This window comes from Lampris incognitus, chromosome 9 (genome assembly GCF_029633865.1).
Source record: "Lampris incognitus isolate fLamInc1 chromosome 9, fLamInc1.hap2, whole genome shotgun sequence".
In the NCBI taxonomy this organism is placed as follows: Eukaryota; Metazoa; Chordata; class Actinopteri; order Lampriformes; family Lampridae; genus Lampris; species Lampris incognitus.
The window spans coordinates 5041584-5055982 of record NC_079219.1 but is presented as its reverse complement, the minus strand read 5'-3'; the positions used below and the strand labels follow the sequence as shown (position 1 = coordinate 5055982).

Here is a 14399-nt window from a genome sequence, read left to right as displayed (position 1 = left end):
GAACTCGGAGAAACGTTGAAATAACTTCTGTTGAGTTGGATATCGTTAATCCCATAATGCCGCTGACACACTGTGTTGGTTCAGCTGAGCTTCAAAGGTTCTGCAGCTGATTTTCATTTGCACTCGGCATCTGGTGCCTCTCGTGTCGCTGGCCAACAACGGTCGGCCGGCGCTGATGGATTCCAGTTGCCCTGATGCCTCTGTTCCGCGGTCGCCGTGTCCTGGTGAAACCTCTCACCGTGTCCCTCCCTGACTGCACCAAGACCGGCGGGGGGGGGGGGGGGGGGGAGGAGTCCACGTGTGATGCAGGACACGACTTCTCACTGACATGCTGCACGACAACGTCCGTCCATGCTGTTTTCTCTGGCCCTGCTAGCAGGTCTTCTAACCGCCTGTCGCTGACCACCCGTCTGATTTGTGGACCAACAGAAATGCCTTCCTTAATCTTGGCATCAGGCAGGCGGGTTAACCCTAACACGCCTGTCTTTGTGATGGTGGGGGGAAACCCACCGCAGACACGGGGTGAACATGCAAACTCCGCACAGAGGACGACCTGAGATGACCCCCCCCCCCCCAAGGTTGGACAACCCCGGGGTTCGAACCCAAGGCCTTCTTACTGTGAGGGGACAGAATGTTTCGGGGTTTTCTATGAAGAGGGGGCAGAAAGAGCCTCGTCAGGTGGACGGGGGGTTTGTGTGCCACACCTTTCTGCCCCGGAGCGGGGTGCTGGCGGAGTGGCCGGTGGTTTGTGACGTGATGTGACGCCTGAGCTCGGCTGTCCCGTTCACACAGGACACAACGGGGCTTTGTATACCCGAGCTGCATTCCTGCTCGCCGTGCCAACACTTTTGGGTCACCACACATGTTCCAGTCGTGGTTGTGTTACCGTATGTGTGTCAACGGCAGGTCCGTGTTACTGTAGGTCTCTTTCACGTGGACTGCATGGCCCGTGGGTACTGAAGGATGGACGTTGCCGTTGTGTGACAGGACGGCTTCCAGGCTCAACTTGACGAACCTGTACGAAGACGCCACTGTTGTGGGTCATGCGCACAACCCAAAGCCATGAACGAGCCATCGGTGTCAGGGCAGAAACAGGTTGTCAACCTGCATAAAGAAGATTGTCAAATGTTGTTGTTGTTGTTGTTTTTTTAATAGATTTATTTATTTGTTTATTTTTTGCATTTTCCGTCTTTATTAGATAGTTGAGAGAGACAGAAAAGAAAGGGGAGAGAGAGGGGATGACATGCAGCAAGGAGCCCGAGCCGGATTCGAACCCAGGCCACTATGGTGAGGTACTTACCTTATGTGGCATGTGGTCTACCAGGTGAGCCACTGGGCGCTCCACCAGGTGAGCCACTGGGCCCCCCCAAAATGTTATTGACGGTTCTGAAAGATAGAAACTTCTGTACCTGGTGACAGCAACTCCATCCTTGCTGTCTTGACCCAGGTAATTTTTTCTCTCCCCTTTTCTCCCCAACTGTGTCTGACCAATTACCCCGCTCTTCCGAGCCGTCCCGGTCTCTGCTCCACCCCCTTTGCCAATCCGGGGAGGGCTGCAGACTACCACATGCCTCCTCCCATACATGTGGAGTCACCAGCCGCTTCTTTTCACCTGACAGTGAGAAGTTTCACCAGGGGGACGTAGCACATGGAAGGATCACGCTACTCCCCCCAGTTCCCCCTCCCTCGATCAGGCGCCCCCACCGACCAGAGGAGGCGCTAGTGCAGCGATCAGGATACACACCCACATCCGGCTTCCCACCCCCTAGACATGGCCAGTTGTGTCTGTAGGGGCACCTGACCAACACGGGGATTCGAACCGGTGATCCCCGTGTTGGTAGGCAACGGACTAGACCACTGCGCTACCCGGACGCCCGTTCTGCTTTAGCTTTTGACAAATCTGCGTCCCTGACCAGGTGGTTTAATTCTGGCTGTGTTACCAGATGAGGATAAGCAGGCATAAAGCGTTCAGCATCTGGATCAGTGTCGTTCTCCACATCTGGTTCATGTGCTGTGGCGTCTTCATCTGCCTCATCTAGGCTCCACGTCTCTGGCGGCTTCGGTCCTGGCAGACTGTCATCACGTGGCGCTGGTCTCATGGCCGGAGGCAGGTTGGGGTATTCAATACATTTCTTATTTTCAGTGGAGAAGCCAGACACATCGGTCAGACAGAAGTAGCAGTCCGTCACGTGATTCTTCTGTTCTCGCCATGTCATTGGGACCGCAAATGGCTTCTGAGTAGCTCTGAGCCAGGCTCTCAGGTTGACTGCACATGTTGCCCTAACAAATATGAGGAGCCCGGAGTTTCTCTTGGCCACCAATTCTGCATCCAAAGTAGAGCTCGTAGGCTTTCTTAATAAGTGCAGTCATGGTGTGTCTCTGAGCCTTAAGCGTATACTCACCACAGATGTAACAGAATGTATCGCAGCTGTTCCAACACCGACGAGACATTTCTGCTGTGTTAAATCTTCCTGAAGACAATAAATCTTATTGTTAAGTACGCTCCCTGTGCTGTTGCCTGAAGAACATGTGCATCAACATGCGTCCAAACAGCATCTGTAAATGTGAGCAGCTTTTATAGCCTGGCTGCCAGCATCTAACCTGACTAAGCATGCCCAGGCATGCTGCAGACAACATTTGCATTGCACCTACAGAGTGCATGCCCAGGCAGGCTTGGACTGACTGAAAACGGCTTGTTTTGTGGGCAGAATACTAGCTGACTTAAAATATGATGGGAAATCACAATAATAGGTCTTATCTACAAAACAGTGAGAGGAAAAATTTGAGGGGATTTTTGTGTTCAGCAGCCCAAAATCCATAAAATACACCCAACAGTGTTCAGGAAGCAGTCTTCATTGTCCAGTGGCTCAGGGCAGTAGGATTTTGACTCCAACACATTTTTTTTGTCCCTGCGAAGACAGGTGTGTGTGTGTGTGTGTGTGTGTGTGTGTGTGTGTGTGTGTGTGTGTGTGTGTGTGTGTGTGTGTGTGTGTGTGTGTGTTGGAAAAAGTTGGTGAAAATGTGTATTTTCCCATCGTCTTGGGAACTCCTCATGGCAGACATCTCTGAATGAAGCATCTGTTTCATCACTTGAACCTCTCACACTTCCACTTTCGGTGGACACGCATGACTTTCCCTGCACTTTCCTGTCTTACTTGGGAGGACAGAGTGCCACACACACAGGTGTTGGAGTGGGCAGGCAGGCAGCTGCAGTGTGGAGTCTACCCTAAACCACCATCAACTCCGGTGGCTTGGCCGTGTCATTCACATGCCCAGCCAACGACTCCCACGTAAAGTCCTCTACGACCAACTACGCCTTGGTCAACACACTGCTGGTGAGCAGAAGAAGCGGTTCAAAGACCAGATGAAGACCATGCTGAGAAGATGCCAGATCAACCCCTCTTCTCTGGAGGAACTTGCCTCCTGCGTCTCACAGGGAGTGAAGTATATGGAAAACCAGCACACACAACACCGTGTAGCAAAGTGTACGAAGAGGCATGCTCACAAAGCTACCCCTGCCCCCCCCCCCCCAACACCACTTTTACATGCCCGGTCTGCAACCACAACTGTACATCCAGGATCGGACTATTCAGCCACCAAAGGACTCACAAATAGGAGAAGATGGTCATCATCAGATATGATGGACAACCAGCAAGCAAGTGTGTGTGTGTGTGTGTGTGTGTGTTGGCATGAGTTTGTGAAAATGTGTATTTTCCCATCGTCTTGGGAACTCCTCATGGCAGACATCTCTGAATGAAGCATCCGTTGCATCAGTTGAAACACTCACACTTCCACTTTTGGTGGACACTCATGACTTTCCTGCAGTTTCCTGTCTTACTTTTTTGCACGTTTAGTCTTTGACGTGGCCACTTATTTTGTTTTGTATTTTTTTCAGTACATCTATGAGACCAACGAAAACGGAGACAAGGTGGTTCTTGGTAAGGGGACGTACGGCGTGGTGTATGCTGGGAGGGACTTGAGCAACCAAGTACGCATTGCCATCAAGGAGATCCCTGAGAAAGACAGCACGTAAGAAGATCAAATCCGCCAGAGGTTTTGTATTCATGTGGTTTAAAATGTCTTAATTAGCCGGTATCTGTAGTTAACACGGACTGCAAATCAGTTTTCTGCAAAGACACATCATTTGCAGGGAGGCTCTTTACTAAAATAACTCACATGGAGATGTTTTATTTATAATGGCTGTAATGGGGAAGGATCTGGCCCGGCTCTCTCTGGCCTGGTCTGCAGCCCCAGACCTCTGGTTGGGGTCAGCTCTTAAGAGAGATGGATTCGTGTTTGGATGTTTTCTTTGGATTTTACCCATCTTCGATTGCTGCGAAGAGCTTAGTCGTATTGCACAATTTTTCCATGGAAGTATGAGTCTGGATAAGTGGAAATCCAGGGCCTAAATCAACGTTTAAGCACCGATTAAACGTTAAACCAGTGGTTCCTAAACTTGTTCCTGCAGGGTCCCCCTTTTGTAGATACAAATATTTTCAAGCCCCCCGCCCACCTGCATGGACCCACATAAACACACTCTCAGACACATCTTTTGCCTGCAAACTCCTATAGAATTCATTTGAAACTACTACTACTACTACTACTACTACTACTGCTAGTATTTGAAACGTTGTCTGTAATTAGTACAGAACTGCAACTGCAGTGTGTTACATCTTACTGAAAAAACTAAATAAGGAACACTGCAGGGGCGTCCAGGTAGTGTGGCGGTCTATTCCGTCGCCTAGCGACACGGGGATCAGCGGTTCAAATCCGGTGAAACTCCTCATTGTCAGGTGAAAAGAGGCGGCTGGCGACTCCACATGTATGGGAGGAGGCATGTGGTAGTCTGCAGCCCTCCCCGGATCGGCAGAGCGGGTGGAGCAGAGACCGGGACGGCTCGGAAGAGCGGGGTAATTGGCCGGGTACAATTGGGGAGAAAAAAAGGGGGGGGGGAAATTCCAGAAAAGAGAGTGAAGAAAAAGTGACATTGCAGTATGTAGTATGTTCTAGTCACTGCTTTCAACAGATTTTCTCAAAATTGCCTCAAGTTTACCACCTCCCCTGAGAAGAGACAACAACCTTTCTCTGTAAGAGTTACACCTCTAGTCCTGCAGTCTTCTCAGTGACTGCTGTGGGCTGGCTTTGTGCTGCAGAGCTTCTCAAATCGGGGCTGCAGCTGTGATACTGCCCCTCTTCTGCCCCTCTATTTTTCCCACGGCACCACACAACTGGCGCCGTGGGCTGTGCGTCGCAAATTGTGGTCACTCCCTCGTGGATGACTAGCAAGGGACGTTTAGTCAGGATGTTTAATAGGACGCGCTCGCAACTCGCATCGTGAGCGCTGTGGGTCTGGACCGATGGTTTCCATCCATCATCCGAACCGCTCGTCCTGCTCTCAGGGTCGCGGGGATGCTGGAGCCTATCCCAGCAGTCACTGGGCAGCAGGCGGGGAGACACCCTGGACAGGCCGCCAGGCCATCACACAGGGCCCACACACACACACACAAAGACACACACAGTCATACCTAGGGACAATTTAGTACGGCCGAGTCACCTGACCTACATGGTCTTTGGACTGTGGGAGGAAACCGGAGCCCTCCACACTGAGGACGACCCGGGACGACCCCCAAGGTTGGACGACCCCGGGGCTCGAACCCAGGACCTTCTTGCTGTGAGGCGACCACGCTAACCACTGCGCCGCCGGACGCACAGTTTCGTGCTTGTTAATTAGCCTTCTCCTGTGTTGTTTTATGGCGTTTGGCATCCATAAATGTGGTATTACCGCCATCTGCTGGACTGTAACAACTCCACAGTACAAACTATAGTGTCCACCCAAAGTGATGTATATTAGCCTTGCCCCATTAACACATTATCAATCAAAATACTACCTTAGCTCAGTCAGAATAAAGATGAACCTCACATCAGCAGCTAAAATGTAATAGACCAGCCTGTTCTGACTGAAATTTCTTTCACTATGATGGTTGTGGTGCTTCTGGCGAGTATAAGCCATTTATGATCTGCTGAAGAAGAAAAAAAATATATATATACACTACCGTTCAAAAGTTGGGATCACCCAAACAATTTTGTGTTTTCCATGAAAAGTCACACTTATTCACCACCATATGTTGTGAAATGAATAGAAAATAGAGTCAAGACATTGACAAGGTTAGAAATAATGATTTGTATTTGAAATAAGATTTTTTTTACATCAAACTTTGCTTTCGTCAAAGAATCCTCCATTTGCAGCAATTACAGCATTGCAGACCTTTGGCATTCTAGCTGTTAATTTGTTGAGGTAATCTGGAGAAATTGCACCCCACGCTTCCAGAAGCAGCTCCCACAAGTTGGATTGGTTGGATGGGCACTTCTTTGAGCAGATTGAGTTTCTGGAGCATCACATTTGTGGGGTCAATTAAACACTCAAAATGGCCAGAAAAAGAGAACTTTCATCTGAAACTCGACAGTCTATTCTTGTTCTTAGAAATGAAGGCTATTCCATGCGAGAAATTGCTAAGAAATTGAAGATTTCCTACACCGGTGTGTACTACTCCCTTCAGAGGACAGCACAAACAGGCTCTAACAGGTACTATTTAATGAAGATGCCAGTTGGGGACCTGTGAGGCGTCTGTTTCTCAAACTAGAGACTCTAATGTACTTATCTTCTTGCTCAGTTGTGCAACGCGGCCTCCCACTTCTTTTTCTACTCTGGTTAGAGCCTGTTTGTGCTGTCCTCTGAAGGGAGTAGTACACACCGGTGTAGGAAATCTTCAATTTCTTAGCAATTTCTCGCATGGAATAGCCTTCATTTCTAAGAACAAGAATAGACTGTCGAGTTTCAGATGAAAGTTCTCTTTTTCTGGCCATTTTGAGTGTTTAATTGACCCCACAAATGTGATGCTCCAGAAACTCAATCTGCTCAAAGAAGTGCCCATCCAACCAATCCAACTTGTGGGAGCTGCTTCTGGAAGCGTGGGGTGCAATTTCTCCAGATTACCTCAACAAATTAACAGCTAGAATGCCAAAGGTCTGCAATGCTGTAATTGCTGCAAATGGAGGATTCTTTAACGAAAGCAAAGTTTGATGTAAAAAAAATCTTATTTCAAATAAAAATCATTATTTCTAACCTTGTCAATGTCTTGACTCTATTTTCTATTCATTTCACAACATATGGTGGTGAATAAGTGTGACTTTTCATGGAAAACACGAAATTGTTTGGGTGATCCCAAACTTTTGAACGGTAGTGTATATGTGAACAATAGTCATGTAAACTCTTAAATTGGCCTCTCTTCTTTCTGTGCATGTTCATGCACTCAAAGTACGAAACGTTCTTCTGTCAGTTTCTGCTTTGGATTTTCATCAGGACAGGAAGCACAATAGTTCTTCATAAGTTACCTTTGCAAAAAAGTTCATTTTGCATCCAACCTTTGCAGTAGTATGTTCTGTGGTGACTAATGCTTCATTTGAATAAACAACAGAAAGGCAAATGATTTGCATGGCATACAGTACATCCCGGCGGTACGGTGGTGCAGTGGTTAGCGTGGTCACCTCACAGCTAGAAGGTCCTGGGTTTGAGCTCCGGGGTAGTCCAACCTTGGGGGTCGTCCCGGGTCGTCCTCTGTCTGAAGTTTGCGTGTTCTCCCCGTGTCTGCGTGGGTTTCCTCCAGGGGCTCCAGTTTCCTCCCAAAGACCTGCAGGTCAGGCGAATCAGCCGTACTAAATTGTCCCTAGGTATGAATGTGTGTGTGTGTGGGCCCCCCCTGTGTGATGGCCTGGCGGCCTGTCCAGGGTGTCTCCCCACCTGCCGTCCAATAACTGCTGGGATAGGCTCCAGCGTCCCTCAGAGCAGGATAAGCGGTTGGGATGATGGTGTATGGACAGTACATCCCAGTATATGATAACACTGGATTCTGACAGTTTCATCATGATTACAAACACCCCGTCAGCGTACTTAATTTGATATTTATGCCAACACTTCACTTGGAATTAAATTTGGAGATAACTGTTTAGAATAAGATATTCTGCATGTATGACCCAAGTCCCCTTGGCCTTTTCATTTATTTTCAAGTCAGTCCATGAGCTGAAGAGTCAGTTGGATCCTCATTCAGAATACCGTTGAATCTCCAACAGACGATAATGTCTTTATGCATGCGCTGGATGGCAATGAAATCACAAAGTTGAATCAGTTCATCTGGACACAACCTTTATTTAGAGAAATGTTTCATCACTCATCTCACTGAAGACTGAAGAAGTCTACATTACATTATGCTCATTTCACATTTAGGCTATTTTTTCCCTTTTTTTCTTTCCATGTTAGGTACTCCCAACCCCTCCATGAGGAGATAGCCCTCCACAAGAGGCTGAAACACAGGAATATTGTCCAGTATTTGGGCTCTGTTAGCCAAGATGGTTTCATCAAGATTTTCATGGAGGAAGTACCTGGAGGTATAGATCTGGAGCAACCAGCATTTTCCTACTCTTGCCTGTTTGGGGTTAGACTGATGAAAGAGATAGCTATTATGATCCTGCTAAGCCTAAAGGCCTTACACTACTACTACTACTACTACTACTACTACTACTACTACTTTCAGCTGCTCCCGTTAGGGGGCGCTACAGCGGATCATCTGTTTCCATCTCTTCCTGTCCTCCGCATCTTCCTCTGTCACACCAGCCACCTGCATGTCCTCCCTCACCACATCCATAAACCTCCTCTTTGGCCTTCCTCTTCTCCTCTTCCCTGGCAGCTCCATATTCAGCATCCTTCTCCCAGTATACCCAGCATCTCTCCTCCACACATGTCCAAACCATCTCAGTCTTGCCTCTCTTGCTTTGTCTCCAAACCGTCCAACCTGAGCTGTCCCTCTAATATACTCCTTCCTAATCCTGTCCTTCTTCATCACTCCCAGTGAAAATCTTATCATCTTCATCTCTGCCACTTCCAGCTCCACCTCCTGTCTTTTCATCAGTACCACTGTCTCCAAACCATACAACATAGCTGGTCTCACAACCATCTTGTAAACCTTCCCTTTAACTCTTGCTGGTACCCTTCTGTCACACATCACTCCTGACACTCTTCTCCACCCACTCCACCCTGCCTGCACTCTCTTCTTCACCTCTCTTCTGCACTCCCCGTTACTTTGGACAGTTGATCCCCAGTATTTAAAGGCCTTACACAATTTTTAAAATTCCTCAATGCAGATGCCAGTGCCTTCCAGTTAAACAGTTTTTTTTTTTACCCCCCCCCCTTTATCTCCCCAATTGTACCCGGCCAATTACCCCACTCTTCCGAGCCGTCCCGGTTGTTGCTCCACCCCCTCTGCCGATCTGAGGAGGGCTGCAGACTACCACATGCCTCCTCCGATACATGTGGAGTCGCCAGCCGCTTCTTTTCACCTGACAGTGAGGAGTTTCACCAGGGGGACGTAACACGTGGGAGGATCACGCTGTCCCCCCCCCGTACAGACACCCCAACCGACCAGAAGAGGCACTAGTGCAGCGACTAGGACACACACAAACATCCAGTTTCCCATCCGCAGACACGGCCAATTGTGTCTGTAGGGACGCCCGACCAAGCCGGAGGCAACACGGGGATTCGAACCGGCGATCCCCGTGTTGGTAGGCAGTGGAATAGACCGCCACGCTAACCGGACGCCCCCAGCTAAGCAGTGTTGCTGTTGTCCGTGGTATTAATTCGCGGTGTAATTTCAACTGACATTGCATTATTGGTTTAGAGGGTTCTCTGTAATGCCTGGATTTGCGTTGCACAACACTTCCCCTTGAAAAGGAAACGGGTCAGCCGTGCTCCCACATTCGAGTCTGCATGGATTACGTAAGAGCTTAGAAATCGAGGGATGAGTTGTGCACAGCTGCTCAGGAAGTAGGTGTCGTCTGCCTTTTTTGGTGTGTGCATATTTTGTCCGTACGTGTATGTGTGTGTGGGTTTGCGCAATTGGGTTTTAGTGCAACATCTCCAGAACTTGGACTCGGTTAAAGGAAGTATCGAGTGCCAGTGAACTCTTGCTCACCGGGATGAGCCCAGTACACACAGGCTACATACAGTTGATGTGTTTTTTGTTGAATACTTGGTTTTCACCAAAGTATTTTTTAAGATAACTATTGCAGACGGTAACTTCATTTGACATTGAAGTCGTGGATTGGGGTTTTTTTGGGGGGGGGGGGTTCTCCCCTTTTCTCCCCAGTTATGCTTGGCCATTACCCCACTCTTCCGTGTCATCCCGGTCGCTGCTCCACCCCCTCTGCTGATCCGGGGAGGGCTGCAGACTACCACATGCCTCCTCCCATACATGTGGAGTCACCAGCCGCTTCTTTTCACCTGACAGTGAGGAGTTTCACCAGGGGGATGTAGGGCGTGGGAGGATCACTCTATTTCCCCCGTTCCCCCTCCCCCCCGGAACAGATGCCCTGACAGACCAGAGGAGGCGCTAGTGCAGCGACTACGACACACACTCACATCCGGCCTCCCACCCGCAGACACGGCCAATTGTGTCTGTAGGGACGCCCGACTAAGCCGTAGGTAACACGGGGATTCGAACCAACGATCCCCGTGTGGGTAATCAACGGAACAGGCCGCTACGCTACCCGGATGCTGAGTCGTGTGTTGTTAGCGCCACTTAAAAACGTCTTGTGTCAGTATAAAGGAAAGGTTCACAGCTGGAGATCCCAAAGCCGAATCAAGGTCGCAAGATGGCGACCGATGTACTCGTAGCCCTCCTCCCTCCTCGGTCCAGGGGTGGTCGTCTTACAACGCTGTGACTACAGCTATTCCCCAGTCCTCTACGAATAGTGCATGTAGCAGACCGTCGTTACTCTGATTAATGGTCACAGCAGCGTGCATGTGAAACCTGTGCTAGAGCGCCAGTTTCGGTCATTGTGCAGCTGTACTGTTTATAAGGCGGGGGATCCCTGCAGTCAGCTGAGACTGACGAGTGATGAGACACGTTCCCACCAACCTGGGCGTCCAGATGAACTCACTCAGCTCTGCTGGGATTTCTATGCCTGGCTTACTGAGTATGCAGCTTTACAACTGCGACATAATGAAAATAACTAATTGATCTGTTCTTCGATGCAGTCGCAGCATCGGGAATTATGATTTCTTTTCATTTCTGTCCCCTACGAGGAACTGAGAAATTTTTAACAATTTAACCCTTCGTGTAAAAGAGGGCACGGTGGCGCAACGGTTAGCACGGTCGCCTCATAGCAAGAGGGGTCCTGGGTTCGAAAACCCGGGGTAGTCCGACGTTGGGGATCGTCCCGGATCGTCCTCTGTGTGGAGTTTGCATGTTCTCCCCGTGTCTGCGTGGGTTTCCTCCGCCGGGGGCTCCAGATTCCTCCCACAGTCCAGAGACATGTAGGTCAGGTGAATCGGCCGTACTACATTGTCCCTAGGTGTGTGCCTGTGTGTGTGTGTGTGTTGGCCCTGTGATGCCCTGGCCAGGGTGTCTCCCTGCCTGCCGCCCAGTGATGCTGGGATAGGCTCCAGCATCCCCGCGACCCAGTGTAGGATAAGCGGTGTGGGTGATGGATGGATGTAGAAGAGGGCCGTGCATGTCTTAAAATGTTGGACTATGGTGACGTTATGTACAGGTCGGCTTGCTTGATATCCTCTATCTATCAACTGGCCATCCTTACACACCCGTCATAATATGCAGTAGTTCATGCTTATCTGCAAAACCTTCCTCGGTCTGCCCCCCCGTGTCTCTTGTTGCAAACTACATCTGCTGCCCACGACGCTCGTTCTGCTCACTATATTCTGTGGACAGTTCCCAGAACAAATACTGTACTGGGTCTGTTGTCTGGTTGACTAGTCTGGTCTGCTGCAGCCACAGATTGGAACGATCTGCAAAAAACACTGAATCCGGACAATTTGATCCCCAGATCAGCTTTTAAGGACCATCACTGATACATGCAGCTCTTTCCCCAACCACTAACATTCCCCACCCTTTGTTCTGTCCGCTGCTTATTGTTGTCCCATGCATATCCTTGATCTCGTGTTGCTTTTTTTGCTTTTCCTGTTTGTGTGTGCTACTATTGTTCTGTTGTTGTGTTGCCGGAGGCTGTCGTCTGCTAGCCCAGTGTTGTTGTGCGAGACTGCGTGTCATTTATGTAATGCTTGTTGTGGCTGTGCGGCACGGTGGTGCAGTGGTTAGCGAGGTCGCCTCACAGCGAGACGGTTCTGGGTTTGAGCCCCGGGGTAGTCCAACCTTGGGGGTCGTCCTCTGTGTGGAGTTTGCATGTTTGCAGGTCAGGTGACTCGGCCGTACTAAATTGCCCCTAGGTATGAATGTGTGTGTGGGTGTGATGGCCTGGCGGCGTGTCCAGGGTGTCTCCCCGCCTGCCGCCCAATGACTGCTGGGATAGGCTCCAGCATCCCCATGACCCTGGGAGCAGGGTAAGCGGTTTGGTTAGTGGATGGATGGATGGAGGGAATGTTGTGGCTGTATGCAAGCTGTGGATATGTTGGAAATTTTCGGGTGTGCGCTGCTTTCTTTTTAACTTTTTGGCATTTTTTTAAGACCCTACCCCCTTCCCTCAAGAGGCTTTCCCTTTTGCCAGGCTGCCACTGTAAATAAGAACTTGTTCTTGACGACTCGTGTGGTCAAACAAAGGTTGAATACAAAATAAAACCTTACCAGATGTCTCCAAAAGGTGCCTGGACACAGACTGGGTAACCAACTGACTGTCATTATTGTGTGTAGGGAGTTTGTCATCTCTCCTGCGCTCCAAGTGGGGCCCTTTAAAAGACAATGAGGCCACCATCATCTTCTACACCAAGCAAATCCTGGAGGGACTCAAGTATCTGCATGACAACCAGATAGTCCACAGGGACATCAAGGTGAGCACGGGGCTGTTGGTCATGTCTTCTCTCTTTATCTGCAGTTTTGTCTTTATCATATCCTATGTCATCATCGGCTCCGTCATCTCGTCTCGCCTTGTCCCATGTCAAGATTTATAATTATGTCTTTGCTTTTAGCACCGAAGTGTGAATATTGTGATAACGCTGATAAAGCATCTTAATTTGAGAACACCATGTGTGTGTGCCACAGGGTGACAATGTGCTTATCAACACCTACAGTGGAGTGCTGAAGATCTCCGACTTCGGCACCTCTAAACGCTTAGCAGGGATCAACCCCTGTACTGAGACCTTTGCTGGTATGATGACCCAGAATTTGGGTGTTTGAATACTTATTCCTATGCAAATTTTGAGAGGTTTTTTTTTTTTGGCCCTTTTGCTTAGTGTGTATTGCTTTGTTCTGGTCATTGATTAAACTGACTATGTGGACATGGATTGATCGTTGATGCCATTGAATGCATTTTAACCACTGCCATGTTGGTTTTCCAATAGGAACTCTGCAGTACATGGCTCCGGAGATTATAGACCAGGGGCCCCGAGGCTATGGGAAGCCAGCCGATATCTGGTCTCTGGGCTGCACTATCATAGAGATGGCAACAGGGAAGACGCCCTTTCACGAACTGGGCAGTCCTCAAGCAGCCATGTTTAAGGTGGGAATTCTTCATCATTCGGCAAACTTTGGCAGGTCTAGTGAGGAACTCAACTTATAGATGTGTGAGAAAGTGCTGCAAGTAAAGTAACTAATATATTTCTCATACATATATATATATATACTAGAAGAACCCCGCTACAATGTAGCGGTTTGGTTATCCACCCGTCTAAATCTCCCTCCTCTTCATCCTGCCAGCTAACCGCCTTCCCCCTGCCCCTAAACCCCCCCCCCCACTCCAACTCCCTTCCCCCAAATGCTCAGAATCATCTGAAATGCCGAGAAAAGTGGTTTTTAGCCATTTTTAGAAAAATGCATATTTTGCATATTTATGCATAATTATGCATAATTTTATTTTTTTGAGATTTTTCCCGTACTCTCTGGAACGATACCTACCACCTCCAAAAATGAATTAGGATCATAAGTGCTTTAGTTTTCGGTCCCGCTATCTACACTAACTAACGCCACACACACACTAACGCCACACACACACACACATTCCGAAACTATATGAGTAGATATATTGCAGCGAATTCAGGGGGGGCAGCCCAGGTACCGCCACAGCCGGGATGTGAACCCATATCTCCCGCCCCGCGGGCGACAACGTTAACCAGTCGACTAAAGGGTCCGACTCGTTAGCCAAGGGTTAACGAGTCTACTTATTCGTGTACGTTACAATATATATATAGACACGTCAACCCCAGGCCTGATAGCGGGCCAACTAGCGATAGCGTTAGCGTAGCCTCCTCGGCGAGATGTCGATGATGTGATGTCGCAGTGCTACACGCCACACCTACTTTACCAAATGACTACTTCAGTGCACGACACCCCCCGTGTTGTTGACCTAACAGCATGTTGCACGACACCCCCCCCGCCCCATTC

General features: G+C 49.0%; 1 protein-coding gene across 2 annotated transcripts in view; it reads left to right on the top strand.

The window, feature by feature from the left end:
- The window catches only part of si:ch211-1i11.3 (mitogen-activated protein kinase kinase kinase 5), a 45965-nt gene that overhangs the window by 16768 nt on the left and 14798 nt on the right, over positions 1 to 14399 (top strand). For both annotated transcript variants that reach the window (XM_056285917.1, XM_056285916.1), the window contains exons 14-18: positions 3896 to 4029; positions 8315 to 8442; positions 12714 to 12850; positions 13062 to 13167; positions 13361 to 13518. In XM_056285917.1, coding sequence (XP_056141892.1) covers positions 3896 to 4029; positions 8315 to 8442; positions 12714 to 12850; positions 13062 to 13167; positions 13361 to 13518 — 663 coding nt within the window. The remainder of the gene's footprint in view (positions 1 to 3895; positions 4030 to 8314; positions 8443 to 12713; positions 12851 to 13061; positions 13168 to 13360; positions 13519 to 14399) is intronic.